This window comes from Empidonax traillii, unplaced genomic scaffold (genome assembly GCF_003031625.1).
Source record: "Empidonax traillii isolate 1590-97213 ecotype Southwest subspecies unplaced genomic scaffold, ASM303162v1 scaffold30:size3273891, whole genome shotgun sequence".
In the NCBI taxonomy this organism is placed as follows: domain Eukaryota; kingdom Metazoa; phylum Chordata; class Aves; order Passeriformes; family Tyrannidae; genus Empidonax; species Empidonax traillii.
Window position 1 is genome coordinate 15,435 of NW_020955223.1, and position 27,291 is coordinate 42,725.

At 38.0% G+C, this 27,291-nt stretch overlaps 1 protein-coding gene across 1 annotated transcript in view; it reads left to right on the forward strand.

The window, feature by feature from the left end:
* The first annotated feature begins 9,301 nt into the window (after window positions 1-9,301).
* LOC114072771 (probable acyl-CoA dehydrogenase 6) overlaps window positions 9,302-27,291 on the forward strand; it is a 31,129-nt gene continuing 13,139 nt past the window's right edge. Inside the window, exons 1-5 of the mRNA XM_027910624.1 lie at window positions 9,302-9,355; window positions 10,426-10,555; window positions 15,131-15,237; window positions 20,844-21,011; window positions 26,472-26,645. Of these exons, the coding sequence (XP_027766425.1) occupies window positions 10,437-10,555; window positions 15,131-15,237; window positions 20,844-21,011; window positions 26,472-26,645 (568 nt within the window). The 5' untranslated portion in view covers window positions 9,302-9,355; window positions 10,426-10,436. The remainder of the gene's footprint in view (window positions 9,356-10,425; window positions 10,556-15,130; window positions 15,238-20,843; window positions 21,012-26,471; window positions 26,646-27,291) is intronic.

Consider the following 27,291-nt stretch of genomic DNA (forward strand, 5'->3'; position numbering starts at 1 on the left):
GCTATGAACTGGATTAATCATAATGAGTTAGCAAATAGTTCTAGCATTTAGACTATAATAAGGCAGCACTGAAAGAATATGTGGTGTGTTCAGCATTGTAAAACTTATGAGTTGTAATACATTTATTATAATTTCATCTGAGATATTGTGAAGCTTCAGAATGGGTCACTGTTTGTGGCTGTTCATGTATATCTCTTTGTTGCTTCTACATCTAACTCTGGACTTTGGTCATGCTAATGTTGATGAAAAAGGTGTCTTACAAACTTGAACTGCTCTTGGGCAGTTTATGAAGACAGTCTGGACTCAATGTGGGGTTGGTGTCTCCACCAGACTAAGGGTTCAGAAATGCTGACTGTGTTATATTTTTCCATGGCTGTGACATAGAAGCTTTGTACTGGAGATGTGTCTTTAAGCCAGAACCATTCCAAGGCAGACATCTGCACGCCTGCCCCCTCTGCTACACAATGTGGAAAGCCCACAGCATCTCAGCTGCAGGTGAACTCCAAGGGTCCAGCAGCAATGGGCTCCTTGTGTGGTTGGTTAAGATGATTCCTGTAATCCCAGCCACCTCCTGTGTCATGAGCTGCCCATAAATGAGGCAAAAATTCAGCTCAGCACTTCTTTAGGGTGTCTCTGAAATACTGGAAAGCTTAGCAGCAATCTCTTTGAAGATGTGGCTTACGAACAACAAAGAGGGGGTGGAAAATATTTCTCTCTCTGGACAGAGAGAGTGTCTGGGAGACCACAGGGAGACAAAGCAAAAAAACACCAGCAACATTACTAGAGTGGCTACACAGTGAGATCTCTAACCAGGATAAAAGATGCTTGTGGTTTTAAAATCCTCTTCAGTTCCCTTCCTCACAGCCCTCTGCTGTTCAGCAGGGTCTCACAGCCACAGAAGCTTGTGGTGTTACAGATGGATAGAGGAATACATGTGAAAATCAGCAAATAGTTTGTGACTATTGGATGTTTAGTGTTTCTAAAATACTGTCATTTATGAGATGGAAAGTAATGTAACTCAAAAACATGAAAAAAGCCATAATATATTAAAATATTTTTCTAATTTTATGTTCTCTTTCTGGAGATTAGTACACCTCCTTACTGGGATTTTATTTTTTATTTCAGATGTTCCAGTTACTCATTTAGAAACAGTACAGACAGCACTGTAATAAATGCCTGGTATCTGATGGATGGTTGCCAAGCTGATGTTACTTTAAAAATTCTTTGCAATTAGATGGATTTAATGGAAATTCCATCGTGCAAGACCAACTTAAATAGTAATAATATGTAATTTTGACAAGAGCTTTTTCCTTCATTAAGAGGCTACCTTTTCTTCTCCCATCATCCCCTACTTTCTGTCTACTCATAGATGGGTGGGAAAGATACATGAAGACTCTCCTACCTCTTTGGGAGGTGGAAGGTGGAGAGGATTCCAGCTTCTCTGGTATTTTTCTTTTGATTTGAAAGGAAGATGTGTTATTGGCTAGATTATTGAGTCATGAAGATAATAACTCAGGTATTTGGCAGTACTTCTAAAATTACGTTTCAAGTATTTCCTGGAATAACTTATTAATTTCTGTGAAGAAGGGTGGTTTTTTCCCCTTCTGTATATATGAACTTGTTTTTCTGCTTTTATTTTAAATTGCAAATATTTAGAACTGCTCCTTGAACCTTAAAAACCTTTGCCTCCTTAAAAGATTATTAATGAAATGTTTTCTCCATTAAATTTATCAAGAATAGAGCAAGCATGGGAACATTTAAGTTTTTCTGAAATGTCTCTTTTATTGGAGAAAAAGAAGGGGAAATGCATTGTTCTGACAATGCAAAAGATCTTTCATTTTTATCCAACAAATGGTTTTTAATATGAAATTTCTTTTGTGTGTCTTTTGGGGAAAAAACTACAACAACAACAAAAACCCTGATAAAATATTACAATTTAATGTTATAAAAATATTCAGATTTTTGTATTTTTATTTTACTTTTGTTCCCAGTTTGAGATAAAACCCATTAGCTTTCCCGGAAAATTGCAATTTTGAATTTTGTCTTAACGAGCTTACCACACTCCAGTGCTCAGAACTGGGAGCGCTCTTTTATTGCTTTGCTTCTGCCAACTCAAAAGCAGTTTCAAAACCAATCAGGTTTCACAAACAATCACAAAATAGAGAAGATGCTCTCGGTTGGTCTCTGCTGTACTCAGAAATAGAAATCTCTGGAGATGCTTGAGCAGCACAATGGGCTGTCCCATGGGGTGAAGGGTTTGGGAGCTGACCGAGATGAGGAGCTGTGGAACTGGCAGTCCCAGCCCTGCCCATGCTGAAGGCTGCATGACAGGCAGGTGCAGATGTTACCAACTGAAGAGAAATTTGCCTGTTAATACTTATAAACAAGGAAATTTCCTAGTGACAGAGGAATGTGTATCTAGGTGTGGCACCAGTTGATAGACGTCTCTTGAATAATGTCTTCACCATGACTGAGCTAGGAATATGTTGACCTGCAATGTGGCAGGTATTCTAGGATGGCATGGCAGGTTTTTCTCAGCATCTAGTCCAGATTCTCAAGGACTTAAAAACTCAGCCACTGGAAAGCCATTTGCCGCCTTAAGCCTGTGCTGATCAGAAATTCCTGTGGAAACCCCCTGCAGTGCACTTCTGTTCCAAGTTTGGTGCTACTGAACTAAAACCCCTGTGCTAGCTCCAGAGCATGTCTGAAGTTCATTTCATTATTCACTGCACCCATGCTGAAGTTCTTCTTTTGTTAATTTATTTAAAATCAGCATTTTTCAGGGTTCTCCTCACATGCCCACAATTTCAATTCTCAGTTTATCATTCCATTTGAAGATTGCAAGTTTTGGTACATGTGATGCAGTAAAATTTATGTCTTTGGGTGTGATATGTTGAGCTAAGTGGCTCAAGTTCTTCATGTAAAACCAATGTGGATTTCTAACAAGCTTTTTATCAACTTGGACTGGAATAAAAGTCTTGTAGGGAAGAAAATTAAATATAGTTTTCAGCTGATAAATAGTCAGCCTTTGTATTGAATCTTAGCATAGAAATTTTAATAAGTAGCAAATTTAATAAATCTATACTCCTTGAATCGCTTAGTATTGCTCCTTGGTTTAATTATTTATTTGGAATTCAGAAGAGTCATAATGAATTCTGGATCTTTTTAATATCAACTCTATATCCTGATGCCTTAAAGAAATGAAAGTAATTCAATGCCTTAAAGAAATGAAAGCAGTAAATCTGCTTTTTGCTTATAGAATTCACTACAAAACCAGTTATAGTGACCCCTTTTAATTCAACTTTTAAAAAATCTTTACTGACGTACATACTAGTATTCACTCCTGTTATTAATCTTTTCTCCCTGTTGTACTTAAAAAGGGGAATTTTCTTTGGGGTATCTCTGTTGCCTATTGATAAGTCAATTCCCATTTTCTTTCCCTTTTCACCTATGCATCGTTGAATGTCCGTACTACTGCAGATTCTATTTGTGCATTCACACTTCAGATGCTGCTGGAAGAAAATTTGCCATGATCCAGAGTAACGTGAACTTTTTGTAGGAGTTTGTGCTAGTTCATGTGAAAGAAAGAGTCCTGAATAGGAGCACCAGCAGCACATAAATGTGATGTACCTGCTTCATTCTTGTACAGGTGGGAGATTGTTGTTTCATTACCTTTTCAAAATTAATAAATATGTTTAAAAGAAGATAGCTGAGCAGCTGTGCAGACATTTTCTTGGTAGGAATAGCACATTTTATATGTGTACAGATGTCTCACCCAGCCTGATGGCAGATATTGGTGCCTCTGAGGGTTGGCTCACAATGGTGTCAGTAGGACTGCAGTGGACACACATGGTGTTCGAGTATGTTGATGTGGTGTTAACCTGCTCATCAGAAGGGTGTCAGCCTTCAAGCTGGAGAGAAGCAGTATTCACTGCTGGATAAGCCTAGCTCAGAGAATAAACCTGAATGCCCACAAGCAAAGATTAAACCAGGGGAATGTGCAACAGGTTGTAGGAATGTGTGTGTTCGATGTACATAAGGAGGTCTGCAGTTGTTACTGTTTGACTGACCTCAAGCAGCAGGTAGGTTGCAGAGCTGATATTCTTGAAATCTATTCTGCTGTCTGTTTATGAGCTTGTCCAAAGAGAAGTAGCAGGCTTTTCCACTGAAGCACAGGAGGTGTGAAATTCAGCCTATACACTTCTTGACTTCATTTTTCTGTGTGGTTTTTTGTTTGTTTTCTTTATGCTGTGGCATTTAGTTTGACTGACATTTGCAAACATACAGTAATTGAGATCTGTAATCTTTAACCTTAAAGAAAAAAATTCTAGGGTGGTTTAACTATTTTGATTAAATTCCAGTTTCTGTGGAATTGATGTTGGGTCAGAGCTGAGGGGGGAAAATAAACTCAATTTAAAAGCAGACAGAAGATGCCTGAGGAGTCTGTGACCAGTGATTGCTTAAAGTTATTCTCTGAGTTGGAGCTTGCACATTAGCTGGTGTTTGGTATTGTGTGCAGTCTTGGGTTTTCTTTTTTCTTTCTCATTTTCTTTTGGCTACTGCATCTTTTTCATAGTTAGTGTTTTTTGTGTTCCCTTGGGGCATTTTATTCTATGGTTGTGCTACTTAGCTTTTTTTTCCCTATAACATTGTTTGTACACAGTTTGAGGAGTTTGTATGAATTTTTTTTTAAGAGCTCTGATATCCCTCTGAGTTTGAAGTTTTGTGCAGATGTGATTATTGACTCAGATGGCACTGGGTGACACTGCATAATCCCTTAGAAAACAAAGAAAACTTACCAAGTTGGGAGGGAAGTTCTGGAAAGTGCAGCTGTTGACAACTAGTGATTTAGAATGTATTGCTCTGGCTTTCTAAAGCAGTGTCTTATTTGAACATGTCTATGCTATCCCTAGCTATGGCTAGGTCTGTGTGGTGCATTTATCTGCTCATTGGCAGGCACTGCTGAGTTCCTCTGAGATAAACTACTGCATATGTCTGTGATCTTTCTAGGATCAAGCAAACAAAATCATAAAGCACTATTTTTTCTGGTTTGGGACAAACTTTCAGTCACACTGAGGGAGTTTGATCTATCTGGCTAAGGTAATATGTTAAAAGGAACTTTGCATTCAGCACGAGGGTTTTATTTGTGTGGGTTTTCATTGTGTGTTGTGTTGTTTTGTTTTGTGTTCTTTTTCATGAAGTGATTCCATGGAAGTAGCAAAAAAATACATATGTCTTAACAAGACTAAAGTGGAATCAAGGTGTTTCTGTTACACAAAATGAGAGGTTTTTTCCTCTACACCCAGCCAGGGCAAATACTTAAGAAGGGAGGAGGTGTTTTCTAAGCTTCTTTAGCTTCAGCTTTTCAGATTGGGTTTATGGGAAATTTTATGACACAGAGAGTACACCTCTAGTAATTCTTTAAGTTCCTTTTATATAAAGAACAGGAAAGGAATTACGGTAGGATTTTTCTACTGTCCTACCTGATGACATTTGCAGTTATGTAACTTCAGGGCTCTTTGTAGTTCTTTGGAATTACAATTCTTGAACTATATTTATGACAGGTGAGGAAGGTTTGAGCACTTATATTTTGCTTCTGTTGATTTAAAACTGTAGGCTGTGATTAAAAATGGCAATTAGCTCTGTCACTCTAGTGTCAGATGTAGAAGTCTCTCAGGTCTATCTTCAAAATGTGACTTTATTAATGCTTTATTTGTCTTTCTAGTTCCTAGGAATAGAAAGCACACATTTATTTGTTCTTGCACTGAGGTAGGTGCTGATAGTAGAGATAATACTGTGTGATTTTCTTTGGTGTAGATACACTTTATGCAAACTTAGGAAAGTTTCTCCAGGCTCACTTACATTCCTAAAACACTTTGAAGGCCCCATTTCACCTTCTCTCAGCTCACTTATAGACCCTTTTCACCACAGATATTGTCATTCCCACTGACAGTTAGTAGATGGAGTTCAGAAGCAAATTCCAAATAGAGACACTTCTAAACTTTTACAAAATTTGGACTAGAGACTTTGAGCCTGTCTCATCGTTGCACAGCGTTATGTTTGAATAGGGAGTCTGAGCAAGTGACAAGAAATGCATTGGTCTTTATAAAAATGAAATGCTTATATGAAAGGCTTCAGCTTCTCATTTGCCTTTATGAATTCTTTTTCATAGAAATTTTTTGCCTTTGTTTTCCCAGATGATGTTGCAGCAGTGTTTCTGTTTTGACATGTTGCAACTGAAGATGAGGTAGTTTTGCACTTCTATTTGTAGTTTTGGGCATCATCTGTGCTCTGTGCCTATATTCATACATAAAAGTCCTGATACCCTTAATTAGCAGATTTAGTAGAATGTACATCTGCATCTTTTAAAAACAGTGTTTCATGAAACTCACTGTGTTCTCTTGGACTGTACTCCACTTCTAGTGTCAGAAACTTAACATTTAGAAATTTACTGGTTTGTATGAAGTAAGGAGCTCTTGGAGGTTGGGAGTTTTAAAATAATGTGGTGATGGTTGTGATTAGTAGAAAAGCACAGAGCCAATTTAAAAGAATAAGTTAACATACTGACGGTGGGGTGGTGGCTCACCTTGGCCAGCCTCTCACTCACTCCCCCTCCTCAACAGGACAGGGGAGAAAATACAATGGCCAGGCCTGGCTGTCATGAAAAAGTCAGCGAGACTGGTCAGCAGTTACCATCGTGGCCAAAGCAGACTTGCTGGGGGAAAATTATTGTAATTTTCTGCCAATTCAAATAGATTTATATAGTGAGAAACAAAGGCAAATTAAAACAACATGTTCCCCCACCCTCCCCTCTAAGCTCAGCTTCAGTTCTTCATTCCTGAGTCATGTACCTCCCTCCCCACCCCAAAGGGCACAGGGGCATGGTGATGGGAGGTTGCAATCAGTCCACAGCATGTCCTCTGTGCTACATTTTCCTCCTCACACTTTTCCCCTCCTCCAGTGTGGGTCCTGCCTGTAGTTTGTAGTGCAGATTTTTATTTATTATTTGTATGTTCCTGTGTTCTCACTTAGGGTTTTATAATTTAACCTGAAATCAAACAATCAATATGATATCAAGTTAAGCCATTTAACAATTGGAAGTTATACTCTTGTCATCAAAACAGTAACACTTTGAAAATAGCAGTTGCCTTTTTCTAAATGTTTTGGATTATAAAAGTATTAGTGCATTAGTGCATATTTCTGCCTAGCTTGTTTTTGGTCTGTTCTTTTAAATTTCTTGCAAAATTAAAAACAGTAATGTAGCTAAACATTTCTTTAAAGGTCCCTCATCTTGTTTTAAATTTAGATGAAATATTTACCCTAGAAATGTTTTGAGAGTGAATATTTATATATAGCTTTTTATTCCTTTCTTTTTCCTTTTTCTTTTTTTTTTTTTTTTTTTTTTTTTTTTTTTTTTTTTTTTTTTTTTTTTTTTTTTTTTTTTTTTTTTTTTTTTTTTTTTTTTTTTTTTTTTTTTTTTTTTTTTTTTTTTTTTTTTTTTTCCAATCAAATTTGGAATTGATTTGGTACCTTTCATTATGGATCTTTCACCAAAAAATTATGTTAGGCATAGTGTTCACTTTTCTGAATGAAAATTTAATTTTCCTACTGGCATTCCACCATGTTATAGATACTTCCAGAAGGTAGTGTTTGTTGATGATACTGGCAAACACGACCCTCCTAAAAACAATATATTCTCTCTTTGCAAGTTATTCCAAAAAGAATAAGTCTCATTCCGCAAAACATTCAGCAGCATCACTGCAGCAGGTGGAAATAAGAACAGCCTGGTGGGTTTTTTATCAATTTTAGAGCTGAATCTCATGACATGCAGGGCAGTGTGCTCAGACCAGCCCCAAAATAGCCAGCTGGAGTGCCAGGCAGCAGGGCTGCCAGAACCAGGCTGCCACCCATGTGCCGAGGAAGAGAGAAAGTTGCTTCAGTACTGGGAGCCAGCACTGCCTGCTATTGCTGTGTGTGACATCGCTGGCAGCCTGTCTTGGAGCAGAGGTCCAGTTCTCCAAAGAGATGGGACACGACTGTGCTTAGCCATGGCATGTTACCCAAACAGCTGGGGATACAGCGGCACAGACTGCACTGATAAGTGAATCTCTAGCTCAGTCAAGTACTTTGGGTTCAAAAGGGGCATTCCTTATAATTGTCCATCCAACTACTCAGATTTCTCCCTGGATTTCTGTCTCCTTGGCTCCTGGAACAGACCTGATGAAAGCTTAGGTGTGGTCTGATTAGTGTTTTTACCATTTGCTTCTGCCCTTCCTGCCTGCCTGTGTCTGTGGATGTCTCTTGTATTATCTATATGCAGATTATAAAATCTTCGGGTTTTAACATCTCTTTGCCTGGAAGGGCTTTCCCCTCCACCTCTGGCTCCCAAAGCTTCATTCTGCTCCTTTACTTCCTTTGGTAGGAAATTCCTTCTCCCTTTGAGAGCTGGTCTTTTGCAGCATTTTGTTTTTAAAATGTACTGCTTAGTAACTAATCTCAAATAAGAGCAAGGCAAGTCTGTTACATAGTAATATGTAATGAACTGTGGTATGGACAAATAATGCCTGTAAGATGTGTACTTGGATAAAGTGTTCCTTCTCGGGGTGTTTTGTGTATAGTATTCTTCCTATGAAGTTGCTTTGAGGAAATCAAGAAAACTAAGGTTGTGATTTGTGAAATTTAAGTGAAAGATAGGAATATAACTGCCTGGTAGATGAAACAAAAGATAAAATCAGTGTTAACTGTAGTTTGGCAATACAAATATTGACTGATTCAAAAAATAAAAAATCAAATGAAAAGCGTTTGTGTGGTGCCAAAACCGAGGTAAGGTATTAGAACTCTGCTATAGATTCATATAAAATTAGCAGAAACTCTCTCATGCCAGATATCTTTAAATAGTCCTGCCTTTACATGCCCATACATTCCTTACTGCTCCTCAGAGCATTTGTTTATTGATGGGGGCTTTGTAAAGGCAAGAGAATTGGCTCATCTATTATATGAAACGCATTCCCCTATTGCTGTTTTTTCCTTGAGCTGCTTAAGCTCCCAGTGGGAACTTTAATTTTGTGTATATTTCTAAGAAACATTCCTTTCAGACAAAAGTCTGGAAAAGTAGCCAGTTTTTAATGCTGACAATCCAGACTATTCAGAATGACCCAAGGAGAAATGTTATTTGAAAACTGAACTTATGCTTAGCCTTTTCCATTTGTGTTTTCCCTTCTATCAACAGAAAAAGAATGCACAAAGATAGTTTCTGTGCACTTACGAAACATGATAGCATGCAAAGCCCTGTGTTTATATGCACTGTGGTGTTTTGACTTCTATTTATTGGTGCTTTTTGAAAACTTCAGAGCAGGTCAGTAGAGGGGTGAGCTCAGTGTTTGATGTCAGCAAGCGAAAACAGAAAGGGTAATCTGCTCCCTATTGTGTGTGTGAGTGGTGGGGGTTTGTATATATTTATCTGAAATTTTCTTAGTTGGTCTTCAAATGAGTTTGAAGAAAAAAAAAAAAGGAAGAAACGTTATCTAATCAAAGCTTCTCAGTCAACTGATGACGTCAAACAGTAACCTTCACTTTCTCACCATATTTCTTTTGGACTATGAGCTATTTAATACAACTAGAAATTATCTCATCCATCGTAGCAATGTAACCCTTCTCTGTGCTTCACTACATGGTGGGTTTATCAGCAGTGGGCATGGAAATGAGGTGAAGAATAATTTCCTCTTTAATTGAATGTTCAGGTTGGAATGTGTGTGTGTGTGTGGGAGAGATGGCCTGTGCTGGGACCTGGCCAGCACTCCAGGTCATCAGCCTCCTGCTAACAAAGAATGCTTTAATGACTGCACCGACCAGAGGCCAGGATACGAAATGCACATGTTCATTGTATTGTAGTTGTGTCTAATCCTGGGCTTTGAGCTATGACAGTAACTCAGCATAGAAACACAACCTGCCTGTGGTCTTGCTCTCTGCTGACTTGACTGCTGCATCTGAGAAAGATGATTGCACTGTGGGGTGAGAGCCACTGTCAGGAATTATCATGGTGAAATAAAAGCACTTATTACCTCTTGAAGTGATTTGTTCATATGACCTTGCTGTTAGAAAGAATTATTTTGCCGTCTGATGTTGTTTTCAGCAGCATGTCACTTCTTCCTGCCGTTTCCAGTAAAAGTAATGAGGCTACTTGGGATATTCAGAGGTGACCTGATGTGCACACAGTTAATTAGAACAGGTGTTATTCTCAATTCAGATATTGTAAAGAATAGTGTGGTATTGCTTTTGTGAAAGGAAAGTTGGTAATTGTCAAATACTTAAAAATTAATAGTGAGATTGCAGTTGGCAAGTCCTTGCAGTAATAATATTATTTTCTTTTTCTTATTGCTTATGCCGGTCTAGAACATGAGAATCATAGATTTGTTTTTTCCTCAGAATATGGAGGCATGGGCTTGGACTTCTCCTATAATATTGCAGTGGCAGAAGAGCTGGGAAATATCCGCTGTGGAGGTATTCCTATGGCTATTGGAGTGCAAGCTGGGATGGCTACTCCTGCTCTTACCAGGTAATTTTCAGAAAATTCAGTTTAGCCTTAAACACAAACTGTTGTGGGTTTAGGCCTTAATCCAGTCTGTATAAGAGTAGAAAAAAACAATACTGTGCAGATTTAGTGTCTAGTTACTCTGGAGTAATGCTTGAGGAAGGAACCCACTCTTTACTTCTCTCACACAGTTTGGTTTAGGGGAGTTTTTTTTTTTTAATGTTGTATTATTACATATTTAAACATAAGCCTTGTTTAGTAGTAGATGATATGTTTACAAATACAAAACCTTGGTGTCACAACCAATAAAATTTTTTATTCCAGAATCCTGCTGTTCATGTTTGTCTGTTTTCTTAGGCAGATATCCCAATGTAGTCATAGTAAGGATACATTTAGTTGTAATGATTAGCATCAGTCTAATTCTGGTTTATAGTATACTTCCTCTTTTCCAGCTTTGCAAGGTGTCATTCTATGTCCTAAAGTTGTAGCAGATGTATTATGCTTCCTAAACATGCCCATTTCAGCAATTAATCATTTTATTTTTTCTTAACTGCTATGTCAGTGTTCCTTTTTTTAGCACTTGCTATTATCATTCAGGCTTCTGCACTTTTTGAACCTCTTTTGTTGTTTTTTTTTTTTCCCTCCCTCAGTAGAAGTGACAGTTACCAACTTCTTCGTGTAATAGTTTCTCAAGCATTCTGCATCATAACAGCAGTTTGCAAATCTAGAGGGAGGCAGCAGGCTGGTCCAGCAGTTTGCCCCGGGCATATGGATACATCTAAAATGCTGGAAGTGGGGGGTAGGAATGAAATTCAAATTATTATGGTGAAATCGGGAATTTCTCTGCACAAAACAGATATACAAGAGGGGAAATTTTGCTCTGAAGAGCGTTTTAGGGTTGGGTTATTGTTGGTGATTTTTTTAGTTTGATTTTCTGCCTCCTTCCCCCATTCTGAATGAAGACACCTCTAAATTTACTGTAGAGTCTGAAATGTGAGCTCTATTCCCTTGACATCCACTTATCCTTCTGCTTGGTGTGTGTGACTTTGGAGGTCTCATCTACAGCAAATTTTCCTAAAGTTTTCTTCTCCTTTGTGTAATACACCAAAAGCTTGCTGCAAGCATGGAGTTCAGTATGTCTGTTGAAAAAGCAGCTTAGTTATAAGTCCAACTGATAATAAAAATAGTATTTTAAAAGACTTTGGAGAATAATACCTTGCCCTCATGGCAGCCTTTCATTTCCAGGGTTTTAAAGAAAATCTGTGGATAAGAGAAGATGGGATTTTGTTCCACGGCAGATTTTTTGGTCTTCTGTGGTAAAGCAGTGGAGCTATGCACATTTGTGCTAGTGAAATCCAAGAGTGAATGTTCTTGGAAAATGTGTGAAAATATTGTTAACTTGATGAAATCTGTTAACTGAATTTGTGTCTGTATTAGTGAATTTTTCCCCCACTGTTAAGTCAATTCCATTGTCTATTTATACAGTAAAATGTCCCACTCTTCACATGTAAAAGTGAAACTTGGTAATGAAAAGAGAAAGCTGGTTGCTACAGGAAATTTTGCCTAGGGATGGTTTCTATAAAGATATCAGTGTACTGTGGGGATTCTAAACAAGCTCAAAGAGATAGTGCGTATTTTACATCTTAACTGCATTGCTACACGTGATGGATCAGTGAAACACAAATCAAAAAGTAGTATGGGAATCAACCATCATCCCCTAAAAAATCTCTGGAGCACTTTGTTGGCGTACCTAACTTTGGACTTTATTCAGAATTCACCCAGCATGTATTGAGTGCACCTGCGAACTAACTCAGTGAATGTGATTCCCCTAATTCCCAGAATCCTTTAAGTGAAAAAGTAGGGCTTTCTGAATTTGAGAACTAAATGCAAAAACTTTGTCAGCAGTGATCGAACCTTTGATGGACCTGGTTCAGAATATAACTTTCTTTCAGGTCTTCCAAATGCATTCAGTTCTTAAACTTCAGTACCTTGCTTACAAGTAGAGTGAAAAAAGCAGCTCTTAGCTGAGAAAGTCAATGATACACATTTGTCAGAGCTTATAAACAAACCTGTAGGGTGTCACATCCAGAGTCATATCAGATCAATGTAGAGCTGCTTTATCTCAGCAGTAGGCAGTGAACTCTCCTTTTTTTTTTTTTTTCCCTATCGTTTATAGGAAAACAGTAAGGATAATGATGATTATTTAGTGGGAAGAGAGTGCTTTTCTATTTAATCAACTTACATTTCACCGATTCTTTCTCCACCCTAGACAGCAGCATACCTGGGAATTAATATCCAAAAAGCTAGTTTTACTGTCTGATTTCTTGTTTGCCATAAAGGAGAGAAGCAGCAGCTGACAATCAAAACAAATAAAGAGAACTGTATGGATCACTGAAGTGTTCTTACCTCTGTGTTTTGCTATGGTTTTATTTTTCTTATACCCTCTATTTACAAGATTGTATACCACTGGCATTTTTGTCTTTGTTTTCATGACATCCCACCAGTGTTACTTATAAAATGTGGAGCAAGAAAGGATGGGTCACTTTTGTGCAATGCACTGTGTGTCAGAATCTCACACTTGGGATTTGTGGGTTACTCAGCATTAGCAAGGTTTACTGACTGTGGACTTAATGTGTGTATGAATACACACATTCATAGAAATATACTTCAGAGTGTTGCTAAGGCTGCTCAGTTAATCACATGGGAAACTATGCCCTGGGGTATGGCCCCAGCCCAGAAAACAGACATGGTCATGTCTGTCTTGAGCCAGAGCATGATCTCATTGCAAACGGTTTTCTAATTCTGGAGCTGTTAAACTAGGAAGAAATGGGTATTGCATTTGTGCAAAACTGAAATTTTTCTGGAATGCATATAAGATGGGTAGAATTTTACAGAAATTACATGTTTCTAACACAATAGTTAGCTTCTTGCTGAGCTGCATTGCTTCCTGTAAGGCACAGAGACCCATGATCATATGAAAATAGCGTTGCCAGAATTTTTTTAATTGCAAAATAACTTCTTCTGTAACCTCATTTTTGGAAAGAACTGAACTGTTTTCTGGAACTTAATACAAACAAAGATATCAAACCAAAAACATTATTCTGAGAAAAGTTCTTGCTGTGAAAATCCTCAGTTGAAATACTAAAAGTTGGCCAAGTTTCAAGCATCAGAAATCATTGCCAAAAATCCCCACTAGCTACTTTCATAATCTGGTTTTCCATGTTGTTTGTTTGATTTGTGTTGGTTTTGGTTTGTTTTTTTTTTGTGTAATGAATGTTCAGCTGACTATACTTGATCATGTCCCAAGGAAAATTAAAAAGAAAAAAAAAAGTACACTATGTAACAAACATGAGGACTTAGTTCCAGTATGCTGGAGGAAGGAGTAAGCACTCCAGACTTACTTTCTTGTATTTATTTGGGATTGCTGCTATGATTATCAGCAAAGGCAAGACTAGGAATTGAGCTCCCTCTGAGAACTAAGTGAAAGTGTCTGCCAGATCCCAGTCTGTTCTCTGGCTGTCCCATGTCCTTGGTGCCAGAGTTGGAGTGGAAGGGACAGCTTAGTCTTAGCTAGAATGGCATCACTTCTTTGAAGTACCGGGACAATGTTTTAGAAGGAAAGCCCAGGTAACTGCAACTTGCTGAGGCAGCCAGTGAGCCCAAGGAGATGAGTGGTGATGATGACCTGAGAAGCCTCATACCGAAGAGGAGGCTGAGGAAGAACTTGACTTTTATGGATTTCTGCGCACAGAAAACTCATTACATGACCTGAGGAATTTTTCAGTTGCACGAGAGAGGTTCAAGAATTGGACTGCACTCACCATTCACACTGCAAGACAAAATCAGTGAATGTTAATTAGGAGAGAATTAACCATGAAATATTTTGAATGGATGCAAGCAGCTAAACATTGGGAAAATAGCATGTGTCCTTTAATGGGATTGAAATACGGCCAAGCGAATTTTTTGTGTTAAAATGCCATCAACACTTTGCTGTTTCATTTTTTATTTTTGTGGAGACTGAAAGGAGAGCTGAGAGGAAGCACTAATGGATTTCACTGTGTGATTTAAATGCAGATGTGAAATACTAATAATTTAAAAACTGATATTTGCAGAAGGTGTTTCCATCACACGTCATAACTTTTCAGTCACCACTAAATCCTGGCAAAGAGCTGGTGTGTGCAAAAGTCAGAAGATGTACGGAGAGCAGGTCCTCCATCCTGGCTGACTGCAGACTGGTGGAGGAGTATTGAGGAGAGACTGCAGGGGTTATGTTTATTAGTTCTGATAGCTCTCAAAGCAATAATCATAAAGATAGGTTTTGGGTATCTAGACCACATTTCTTACTCCCATGTTTCTGTGGGAGAAAGATACCTGAATACTCTTTAAAACTTGTTTGAAATGATTGTGACTGCACTTCTGGTGAAGGCTTTGAATCATACCTTTGGAAGGTATTTGTTCTCTCTTTTTGCTCTGGGACAGCTTTTACCTAGTCATAGGAAAAGTGATTGTATGGGTAGAGCAAAATTTGCAACTAACTTCTACATAAAATTTACTTTCAAAAGCTTTTAAGATCCTATCTTTTTCATTATATTATTGCAGGTTTGGTTCTGAGGAGTTGAAAAAACAGTTCCTTGTACCCACTATAGCTGGCGATTTTGTGGCTTGCTTGGGAATCAGTGAACCTGGAGCTGGATCTGATGTCGCAAGTATGTTAAACTCGCAAACTAACAACTTTAGACAGCCTGTTATTTTAATAGAAATAATCTGTTTTCTCTGATCCTTCTGTTTGCCACCATCATTTGTAAGACACATGAGGGAAAGAAAGACTGGTATGGTGAGGGCAAAAAGTAACATTCTAGGAGCAGTAACACATGCTTCTGATGCATCCAAAATCAATTAAATGTAATGCCTTTGTCAGGTGAATCAATAGCTATAACCTTGTATAGGCTGAATGCACCTGTAATGCTGGCCCCAGTTTTCTCCTAGTGATGTCCTTCTGCTGTCCACCCTGTTCTGTTCGGGCTCACCACTGGTCAGAGCACTCCAGCACCGCGTTAGTTGCACAGCCACTGTCAGTCATGCAAATTTGCTCATGTACATGGAAGGTAACATGAGCTGTTCAACTGCACTAAGACTTGCACTGCCTTAAAAAAGACCTCTCCCTTAAATGTGAGCAAACTGCAGAGCCACTCTGTTCTGAAAGTGATGGCATCATTTTCACAATGGGTTCCTCTTGCTCATCCTTAATTCACCTCAGCCTCTTCTGTCATTTCAGAGAAGAAAAGTATCTCTGAGTTGGTGATTATTTTATTTACAACAAATGAAGAATTTGGCATGTCAAATCTATTAGCTTTGTGATTTAGTTACTTTGAATGCAACTGTTTTTCTTGTTTTAGTGCAAGAATATGTTTAAAAACATGGACAAATAAACCTATTATTCTGAAGTGCCTGAGGCAGTAGAAAATTTGAACAATTAAATTAAAATAGATATTGCAGAAGATGTGAAAGATGTCTCCTCTGACAGTGAATCATGGGCTTCAAGGAAATGGGATTGATAAGAAAAAACTTTTAGAGATTTAGTTGTTGAACAGAGCATGGCTAATTTAAACATATTGTACTCTAAAAGATTCCTGAGACAATGTCTTCCTGTAGACAAACTTGCTGAGTTTGATAGAAGTTTCTTGATCAGAGGAGTCCTATGTCTGTCTCCTTGACCAAACTCACTTTGTTTTCTCAAGAACAAACAGATAATTTTCCAATGCTTGAGCAACAGTGCAGCAGGTACATTTCAAGAGAGTTAATGGTGATAATGAAATAATGGGACTAAATGATCCATTGCTGTTTCCCTTTCTAGTTAATTGAATTTCTTCATAAGAAAAATTCTATATTTTTATAGACTTGTTTTTCATTAAAATAATCAGGAATTTGAATTTTGCTAATGTTGGAAATACAACATCATTTATTTTAATGAATGCTTCTCCAGTTTAATTAGGTGATTATCAGAAATTTCTAAATATGAATATAATTTGTTTGATGCAGTGTTCCAGATAACAAGTAACATAAATATTCTTGTTGTTTATCATCTACTTTAATCAGTATGATATACCTGGATTAATGCAATTAAAACCAAATTTGGAATCAACTAGGATTATCTGATAAACCTATGCTGCAGCTTGAAGGAAGACTGCAGGGTGAAATGACAAGATTTTTTAACCTGTCATGGAAGATCTAATTCCTGGTATAAATCCAGAAACTAGCTTACAGTGCTTCCAAAGAGTAATTTAATGAACAACTTAGTCATGAGCAGCACTAACTTGTGTTCTGAGTAGCGGTGTTTTACACAAGATAGAGAACATACCATCTCCAGGTGGTCCAGCTCTAAAGTAGACTGAACTGTGTGAAGCTGCTCATGGTACTTGCTTTGGTTTCTTATGCTATTAGGATGTTTGTCTCCCTCAGATAAGTGGAGGGACATAGCAAGTTGGGGACATACTTCTGCCCTGTGAGCTGGTATATTTTATCCTGAAGAATGACACAGAGGAAGGTATCTCTAGCATTTTCTGCTGCCAGTTCCAAGATTACTGAAGGTGATATGAACATGGAAGAAAAGGAAAGTGTTTATCTACATGAGAACTGAAATGTGCCTCAAACTAATTTATTCAAAATTCATCAAACAAAAAGTACTGTGACCATTAGTCTAATACAAAATTCATGTCAATTTGAAGGAACACCTGTCTGCTTTCAAATGTAGTTGTTGTATATTGTACATAGTACAATGACCAAGTGCAACAAAATCTGGTACAAATTTGACTTGAGAAGAAGAACAGTACAGTGCGGTTGGTATGGAACATATCTTTAATTTCAGGATTCTTGATAGCACAAATCATACACATTTATGTTAGTTTTAATTGTTTTGTCTCATTCTATCTCACTACTATTCCACAATTTATAGCATGCTTTGCTGTTTGTCTGTGGGGAATATGTAAGAACACAGCATGGAAGACACTTCCTCTTTCTTCAAGTTCTGTCTTCAGGCAACAGTACTTAATAATTCTGTTCATATCTACCTCACTGACATAGATATCTTGCCCCATTTTTTCTCAGTGGAATCCAGTCCTTCTGTTTTTCTGGGTAGAGGTACTTGTACTTACCATGCTGAATTTGAAAACTCAAGATCTTTCCTTTCTTGCTAGGTAATATCTTAGTTGTCTGTTCTGATGATGTCTCCCAGGTTCGTTCACCAGCAAATTCCATTAGTGTATTCCTATCCTTTTAAAGATCATTAATGGAAATATTCAGTAAGCTTTGTCCAAAGGCTGATATGCAATGAGGAGCTCAGCTGGTACCCTCCCTGCACATCAGCACTTCCTCTTTTAATGTAACCTGATGCAATTTCCCCTTTGCCAGATTCCTTGTGCACATTTCTGGTTTTTTGCCTAGTTCTTTTCAAATTTTAATTCATACTTACCTAGAAATGTCAATTTTAGCTTGGGTGGTCCAATAGGATTTTTCCTGTTCTCCTTTTTTCTAGAAAATCCCTTTTCATAATAAATCGGGTTGGGTTTAATTAAGATACCATAGGTAAATTGAATTATCTTTTCCTTACAAATGTATTCTGAGGCTGTGCAGATTGCCAAAACCGGCAACCTCTCTTTACACTAATTTCAGTTTCTGTACAGTCCTTCCTGTAGATGTTTTGCTTTGTCATCTGTATTGTGAATCTCTCTGTAATCTCCTGTGGAATATTTCTTTTTTGAGGTTTCCTCTATATGCCTCATTTTTTTTCCCATTCACTTTTTATTTCTGTGGCTAGAAAAGTTTTGTTTGCCACCTCAATCTTCTTTGATTTTGTTGGTTTTCATCTGCATGATTTAACTTTGTTTGACTTGTCACAGTTCTTATTTCTGACCTCCAAACTGTAGCTTACTTTGATGATTAATTGTTCCTTTCCTGCAGGTCATCTCCTGGGGTTTTTTTAAGTGATTATTCATTCGGTTAGACTTGAAGGGATTTTTTATAGCTTTGGTTGTTTTTTCTTCTTTGCTAATGATGCAAATTTCAGATATGTGTTCTCCATTTACTTTGAGAATATGTGTTGCTTATCTTTGATTGTAATATTGGCCTTAAAAGTTGAAGCCAACCTTGCCTTTAGCCAAATCTATTTAGAGGATGGCTGGACTCAAGAGAACAGTGGAAAAGAAAAATTGAGACTTGAGTGTGTGTGATTTGAGTAGTGAAGTGACTGGCCCTGGTTGCTTAGATGACGTTAACTGTATCATATGCCTTTCAGTGATGCCTTGTGCTCTTTCATAGAACGGGTCCTCACAGCATGCTCTGTAAGTTGTTGAGTTATAAAATCTACAGAGTCAGTGGTGTGGGCTTGCAAATTACTCACTGCAATAGGCTTTTCCCAGAGCTATGCTCTATCAGCAAGAATAGTTAGTCAAACATTCCAAATTGTCTTCATAGCCATATCCCTAAGTCCACTTGACTTTAGTAAATTGTTAAGTAGGTTTTCAAAGCCTGCTGTGTTTTAAACATAAAACATATTGACTTGATCATTTTTATTCTAATTAAAATGAATCAACTCTTCATATGTTCATTTTTAAAAGTTGTTTCTCAAGTGTTTGAAGTAAAATGTCAACCATTGAATCTGAGAGTACTTGAACATTCTCATTAGTAAGGCATTTGTTCTTTAATCTATATTTGGGTGACTAGCAGCCAGTGACGCCACACTTGCAAGAATTATTTACATTTGTGGTAACAACACATTGTTCCTCTGCAGACCTTCCATGGAACCTCTATCTAATCTCTTCAGTAACTGTTCCACAACAAAGGCGTGTGTGATGTAAATGGCTGTGTATGCTGCCATCCCTGTAACACTATTTCAGTACAGTCATATTTTTTTTCCAGCTCTTGTATGTCCTTCACTTGTTATTTAGTCTCCACGTATACGATTGTCCAGTGTCTGTGTTCATGTATTATGAGCGTCAGTAGTTTAGATTCCTTCACTTTCTTGGACTTTATTATTATACAGATTTCATATTGAGTCCCTTGGACAGATTTGGCATAATCTTTTCATAGACAGAATAGCTCTATGGCTACTGTTGTTATCCACATTAGTACTATCCCTTTGCTGTTCATCATTATCTGCTTGTGCATTCCTTTAGCAGTAGCTATATCCCATACTCCTTTGTTTTACACCTTATACAATTTCCTCCCATCATTTTCCCCCTGTTCGTTAGCAATTTTTTCAACCATGCTTACCTTAGTCCTAGTTTGTCTTGTAAATGAATATCAGATACTTAGTTTTGCTTTCGATTTGTGTTTAGAGCCTTTGGAAGAGCATTCATGTGCAGACTGAGGTGAGTGAGTATGAAAGCATAACAAGATGACTCAAATGTGCCTCCACTTTGGTGTCTGACCCCCACCCTCCAAATCTACAGTCCCCCTCAGTAAGTGGGCTCCTACAGACTGTATAGTCTTGTTAGATTTATAGGTGCTATTAGGGGTGTAGTGAAGTTCTCTTATACATCACCCACTTATAGCTGGATATGTGTTGGAGAGTCTTCCTTAGCTGGGGTTCTAGTTGAAGAAGTTTGGTTGCAGGGGAAAAAAGCCAGCCCTTTGGAAATTCTGCTGAAGTGTAAATATTAACTAATGGTTCACTCCGGCTCTCTGTTGCAGCTAGGGCTGTGCACAGAAGAAAATAATGCCTTCTGCACACAGAAGAAAATAATATTTTTTGCCAGTGGCTATAAATAGCAGGTGTTTAGAACTCCATCATGTACAGCTATTCATAGCATTTAGACTTGGCCTTTTGATAGCTTGCCAGCTTCGCAGTTAATGCACCATTCTGACCAAGAACATGCAGGAAGTGCATGTAGGTATATCTTTATTCACACATGGGTGTTGAGACTTATGTTTGTTTAAGTTGAGACTCTGAAATTAAAGGCCTCCTCAGTGACTAATGTGCACAGAACCACTAATAGATTACCTTGGAGTGAAATGCTTCTGTCCCGAGTTTTTGACTACCACATTTACTTAGGGAGTTTTCTGCTTTCATCCACTGGGATGAAGACTCCACCTAAAGGAGGGTAAGAGTATTGGTCCTGTTTCCCTGGATTGTCTTCCAAGAGTTGTCCAGACTGGTTTACTTTGTGCCTGGAATGGTTAGAGGACTTGGGAGGTATGAGGGAGAACCAAATATTAGTTGTCTGTCAGAGCAAGAGAGTGGCTCTGCCAGTTGTACAGGAATCAATTTATCCTGCCTTCACAAGAATAACCCTTCATTTCCTATGTTTTGAAATAGATATCAAGACAACAGCTGTGAGAAAAGGTGATGAATATGTTATAAATGGTGGTAAGATGTGGATTACGTCCGGGAGCCAAGCAGACTGGATGTGCCTGCTGGCAAACACCAGTGAAGGACCTCCCCATCGAAATAAATCTCTCATATGTCTGCCAATGAATCTACCTGGTAATAACACAGAACTGTTTCTCTTCTAATTTGATTTTATTGGTGTTTTTGTATATGCCTAATACAATAAGAAAAGGTGTTTGACAGAAAGGACTGCACCCATAAATGCTATTCTAAGTTAGGTGCCATACGAATTTGATACTGAAATGCATTTGCACACTTCCATGAAAAAATAGAATGGGGAAGAAAGTTAATTATTTTGAAGACTTCAGCTTGTGACTCCCAAATAATTTTACATGGAGAGCCCTTTTCATTACTAGTGAACTTATAGATGCTTTTAAGATATGTTTGCATGGGAATACTTCATAACCAAATGAAAATGAAAGGATAAAGAATTTAGAGATTTCAAACTTGGGGAATACCTCTCAGTATAGAGGTTCTAAACCCATATGCCATTACCTTCCTCCCAGGAACCCATGAGTAGATCTGACTCTGTTGGGGTGGGTTTACTGACCAGTTATATTAAATGCTAGAAGGATGCAATGCTCTGCTGTGGGGGTGGTCCTGATCTTCATCCGATAACCATCCTCCCCCATCCAGCCTGATGGGCTCGCTGAAAAGAAGTGCAGGCATACCGAGTGCTTCATGGCTGTGCTGTGCAAAGGGATCTTTCTGCCAGGGCACTATCAGTTTAAATTGCAAAAATAGCCTGTGAGTTAAATGTGGGCTGGAGAAAAAGATTTAAATATCTTGGAAGTAGGGGTTTGTTTTTGAAGAAGACTAATAATTTGAGTGAAGATGTGGAAGAAACACATCCTGATCTAAGGGTACACGTTTCAGTGGTACAGCCCACACAGTGTCTGTTCCTGAGTAGTCTGCACACCTTGCAGACATAATGTGTTGTATGCATGAAGGGCATTATTCAGAGAGGATGCACTTAAGGTTGTACTGGTGGGAATCTGTTGCAGTTTTGACAACTGTTCAAAAGCTTTTAAATCTTTTTGGTAGTCACTCATTTTAATATTGAAAAATATGCAATGTATTAATTTATGCAATACATAATGTATAATATATTTAATACATAATTTAAAATGTTATATTTTTTAATATGGAATAGTGTATATTATTTTACATATAAAGTATTCAAGCTTATGGCATTTTTGTTAATTCAGTTCAGAGTATTTTACATACAAAATATATGTCATTACTGGCATTACAGGCATTTCACACATAGGAACATCACCACAGCAGTGATGTGAATGTGATATGTTCAGACTAGACTGAGAACAAAACCCAGGTCTCCAGGGTTGCAAAAGAGAATAATGAGAGCTTCTTAAGGGAATGTCTTTTAAGTGAATTTCAGTATGGAGTAACTGAAGCAAATGAGTTGCCCTGGGAATTAAGAAAGTTCTGAGTGGGTTGTGTTTCTACAAGCTCTGCTTATTCAAGACAGGCTTTGAATGGGAGCTCACAGGAGATGGACCTGAACTGCTTTATTAGTTGTATACTGTCCTTATTGATAAATGATCAGTGAACATGTAACTCAGAGCCAGAATCCCCCTGAATTTCCAGGTAAATTTACTTATCAGATTATCTGCTGATAAGTGAATGAAGTCCTTCTTATTATTTTTCATGAAAGGGTCAGAATGCAGATGCAACACTACTTTTCTGAGATCAGTCTCCCGAAAACAACAGAACAGCAGACCCACTGCCAGTGGCAAATCAAATATGCAGATATTGACTTACAGGTTTTCAGTTACTTTGCTTATGTCAAAAGGACACATGAATTGTTCTAACTCTAGGAGGGGGTAGTTTTTAGATCTCACAACCTACACACAGACCTTCTTTACCTGCATTAAATAGATTTAGAGTAGAAAGATTGCCTGATTGAAGCTGATCTGCAGAAGTGTAGAAGTCTTCCTAGAAACAAAAATTGCAGTCCTCAAAGTGTATATACTAATTCTTCTGTGTGATACAGATATTTATCTACTAAAGGGTCACTCTACTAAGATTGGTGATCTTTTGAAATGAAGTATTGAGACAGCTGATTGTGCTCAGTGGTGAGTCGTATCAGTGAGATTTCTTCAGGAAGCTCCATCTGTTTTGATACATCCTAAGGATGTCTGTTGGCCAAAGATTGTACTCTGTGGAGGGCAACAGACCAAGACTTACAGGAAGCGTCTGGAGGATATCACCGAATGATGCACTTTCTAACGTCTGTGGATGTATGTGTGTCAAAGCTCCAGAACAGCTGCAATGGAGAGCAAATGTGTTATGTCTGACTCACTGCTGCAGTCACCAGCCTATATGTCTGGGTAACAAATGATCCACTGTGCAAGGTCAATCATTTTTCATGAAAATCTAAACAATTTTGTCCTTCTACGATTTAGTGGGGGGAAAAAAGAGAAAAAAATTTCAAGTCTGAAAGCAAGTTGTTAATTTCAGCAATTAATAGTTCATTGGAGATATGAAATAAGGTTTGCTTAGTCTAATTTTAGATGTATACACTATTCTGGGGTGAAGCAAATCATGACCTAGTTTGACAGAGACTGCTGAATACATTTCTCAGAAAGGGAATTTCAATAGCAGCAGTGTAGACATCCAGTAGACATCCAAATTAAGTGAATACTCCTCATACTAACAACTTCTTAAAAAAAAAAGGCTGAATTTTTTATGTGAGGAAAGGTAATCTAACAAGTAGTAAAATGTTTGTTTATAAGGTATATAGATAAATGGCTTTCAGCTCTAATCTGGTAAGTTTTTGTCCTCTTGAGTCCTCAGATAACACTAGAGTAGGCTCCAAGGAGGAGTTAATAAAGAGAAAAGCATCCAGGAGAAGGGAAAGAGCATGTTTCTCAGGTTGCAATTTAAAACGTGTCTGTTTCCATTTGTAATGGCACTAAATGGTGTCAGGAGAGCAACTGCCTTTCTTGGGAGATAGAATATAGGAAATAAAAGAGATTGTCAGATGGCTGGAGGAGTGGGAGAAAATGAAAAATCAAAGATGTCTGGGAAGAACTTCCAAGGAAGAAATAGAGCAATCCATCTCAGTAATACTGGTTCAAGTAGCATAAATGGCTCTGTTAGAGTGCTTTTAGTGAGTAAGGCACTTGGCCTTAATAAGTAGAGATTTTTTTGTTATTGTGTGTGATTTATTTAATACAGACAGATTCCAGGAGTTATCTGGACATGTGATTTCTGCTGCTGCTGATAATTTTTCATTTATAGTGCCCCTTATGAAGAGAAGAAAGATAATTAAATGAAGTAAAAGAAGATTTTTATGCCCATGTGTTGGCCAGAGAGATAATTATGTATCACTGTCTTCCAAAATGTAAAGCCTGTGCTAGCAACAGAAGGGGTATTACAGGAGGCTGATGCAGTATGACCTCTTTCTGGGTAAGAAACATTAATTAAGAGCAAGTGAAACTGGTGAGGCATGACAAAGGGGGATGCTGCTGGATTCATGAAATTTGAACACACAACCCAATCTGGAAGAATTGCAGATAGAAATCATTAGCACGTTTATCTAGTTCAACCAAACCTGTTAGAGCTCTCCTCAACAGTTGTTGTTGTATGTGGATCTGGGAAGAAAACAACAGTATTGATTAAGCAATATAAGAACTGGCAGCAGTTGTGCTTTTTCCAGAAGAGTCCTTAGTAAACCACCCACTAACAAGAGCAGTAAGTGCATCTTTGAATGGGTGAGGAGCAGTGATTGCATAAAACCAGCTGGCTGTGGACCAAAGACATGATCTTTGAGACTCTCAAAGAAACCAAGTAGTAATATTCCAATGGGAAACAATGTTCCAGAAATCATTTAGGCCTGTAGACGGCTCAGTGTGTGGTTGTTTAGCTCTGATTTTAATACAGAAACAAACCATAAATGCTTTTTTGGCTGACTGGGTGCAAAATGCTGGATAATTTTCAATTCAAGAATCAAGAATTTTTATACAGCTGTCCTGATTTTCTTCCTGCATGGAACACATATCAAAGCAAGCATTCCTAACACATAATCTGTTTACAGATTGGTTGGCAGGGAAAATCTTGAGTAGAAATTGTGGATGTCTATGTGGACCTTATCCTGAGAGCAGTCTTGGCATTTGGAAACACTGTCAGTATTTCATCTCTGTGAAGAGATGAAACTTTCCATAGCCTTATTCAGTGCAGCCAGAGAGAGTGAATTTGAAGGAAATGACTGCCATCTTCTTCTGCCTGCAAAACCAAAGTGATTTTCAGATGGCTGAAAGCCTCCTATGAGTAAAAGTTGAGATATCTACATTAGTTCGAAATAGATGTTCTCTGAAAGCCAGGAAGGATAGCAAGGTACAAACCAGTATAGAGGGACCACAACAATCTGTGTGGTGACCAGTTCCTACTGAGCCATGTTAGAGAGTATCAGAGGATTGAAAAAACTAGAATAAAGAGAAAGATATTATTAACAGAATACCTCCTCATCACAAAACTGATTGGAATACTATGTATGTGAATAATGAAAAGGCTTGGTTTTCTGCAAAAAGATGTTGATTTGGAAGACCATTTTTCTACATATTGACTTGGCAGATATAAATCAGCACGTTTTGCTCAATGTTTCTAGACTGGTTGCTGTCCTTTTACCTTTGCAACATTCTTGGCTTCCATCCTGAATAATTGCATTAGCCCCAGAGCAGCAGGGAGGTAAAAACAGAAGGCAGTGGAATTGCCACAAGAAAACAGTGGGTGCCTGTTAAACTCTCATGTCACAGTGGTAGACCTTGTAGCTATGAAAAAACAAACAACAGGAAGGAGTCCTGCCTGGTGTGATGAGGTAGCTGAACTCTTACATGGACAGAGCTGAAGGAAATGGGTTCATCTTCAACAGACCATTGCATGCGGGGTCGGAATCAGTGCAATGTAGGGAGGTCTGTGTGGAAGCAAACCCTCCCACAAACACATCCACATGAAAACTCAGAGGAATGAATTATGATCATTGTTCCAGAAGAAATCAGGATAGGCTAGGAAGAAGAGGACAAATGAGGAAGAGAGGGAAGGAAGAGGGTTTCCAGGAGGAGAAATTCTCTGGTTGCACATTAAAACATAGCTCTATTTTTTTCATTATTGAATATTTCTCTACTGTTTCACAGCAGTGCAGGCACTCAGCAAATACTGCCAAATTGAATTCCAACATTATATTACAGTGCTAGATAAAAATCAAACACAAGCAAATAAATAATGCATTGTTTGAATATGAGCCTGAAGTGAGATTATTATGACTAGTAAACATTTCTTATTTGGGGACATAATGAAAAGTGGGACCTTTACAACTCAAGTTTCTGATTTGTTCGTTAAATAAAATGGAAAAGGTCTTTGAAAGAGGATTTGGGCCATTTTACTCCAGAATACTGTTAGGTTTTTCCTAAAGGTAGGTTTCACTGTAGTCTTGGAATGTACCTTCACATCTGCAAACCTTTCTTTCTGAAAACGCTGTACTTGTTCGTAGTGCTTTTATTTTTTGATGCCTTTCTAATACCTTCTTTTCTTCAGGCATTCATGTTGCTAAAAAGATAGACAAACTGGGTATGAGATCATCGGACACAGCTCAGATTTTTTTTGAAGATGTAAAGGTCCCCAGCAAAAACATCATCGGTGAGGAAGGAAAGGGTTTTACATATCAGATGTTGCAATTCCAAGAAGAGCGGCTGTGGGGAGTAGCCACTGGTAAGTCATCATTTGTGCTTCTGCGGCTGGGTAGGGACACAGGGGTCACTCTTTGCATGACTAACAGCACTTTCCTTTTCTTGTAACTTGCAATGATATTTTACGATCTGTTTTTGGAATCTGTCATAGCCTAGATACAGACAACCTTCAATTTTCTCCAGAAAACCTGAAAGAAAGTGTTTTGTGAGGCGTCACAGAGGCTGTTTTGTTTCCTTCTCTTGGTACTTCTCTGCTGATAAGAAAATATGTTATGTTTGCTACAAATATAGTGCAAAGGCTATCAAAATACTGGCATAGAATAGAAGGATGGCAACTTTTCCTGTAGTAGGTAAATTATGATATTTATCCTGTATTTTATAAATTTAACTTACTGGCTGTGTAAAGAAGTATCTCTTACAGGATGCCAGAGCTTTGTTTTTTACCTCTGTATACTTCAGACATTAAGGGGTACAGCACCAAAGTTCTTTCCCTGAAATTATGTTGTCAGAGTTTCTGTTACTCAGAAATCAGGCAGTACTCAAATCCATGTATTTGGGTTGTATGGATTCTGGATATTCCAGGACACCACATCCAAGTCTGGATTGTCCATTTTCAATCTCCAAACTTTCCCCTACCCACCAGTGTTTGCTTCAAGTTAAATATAATG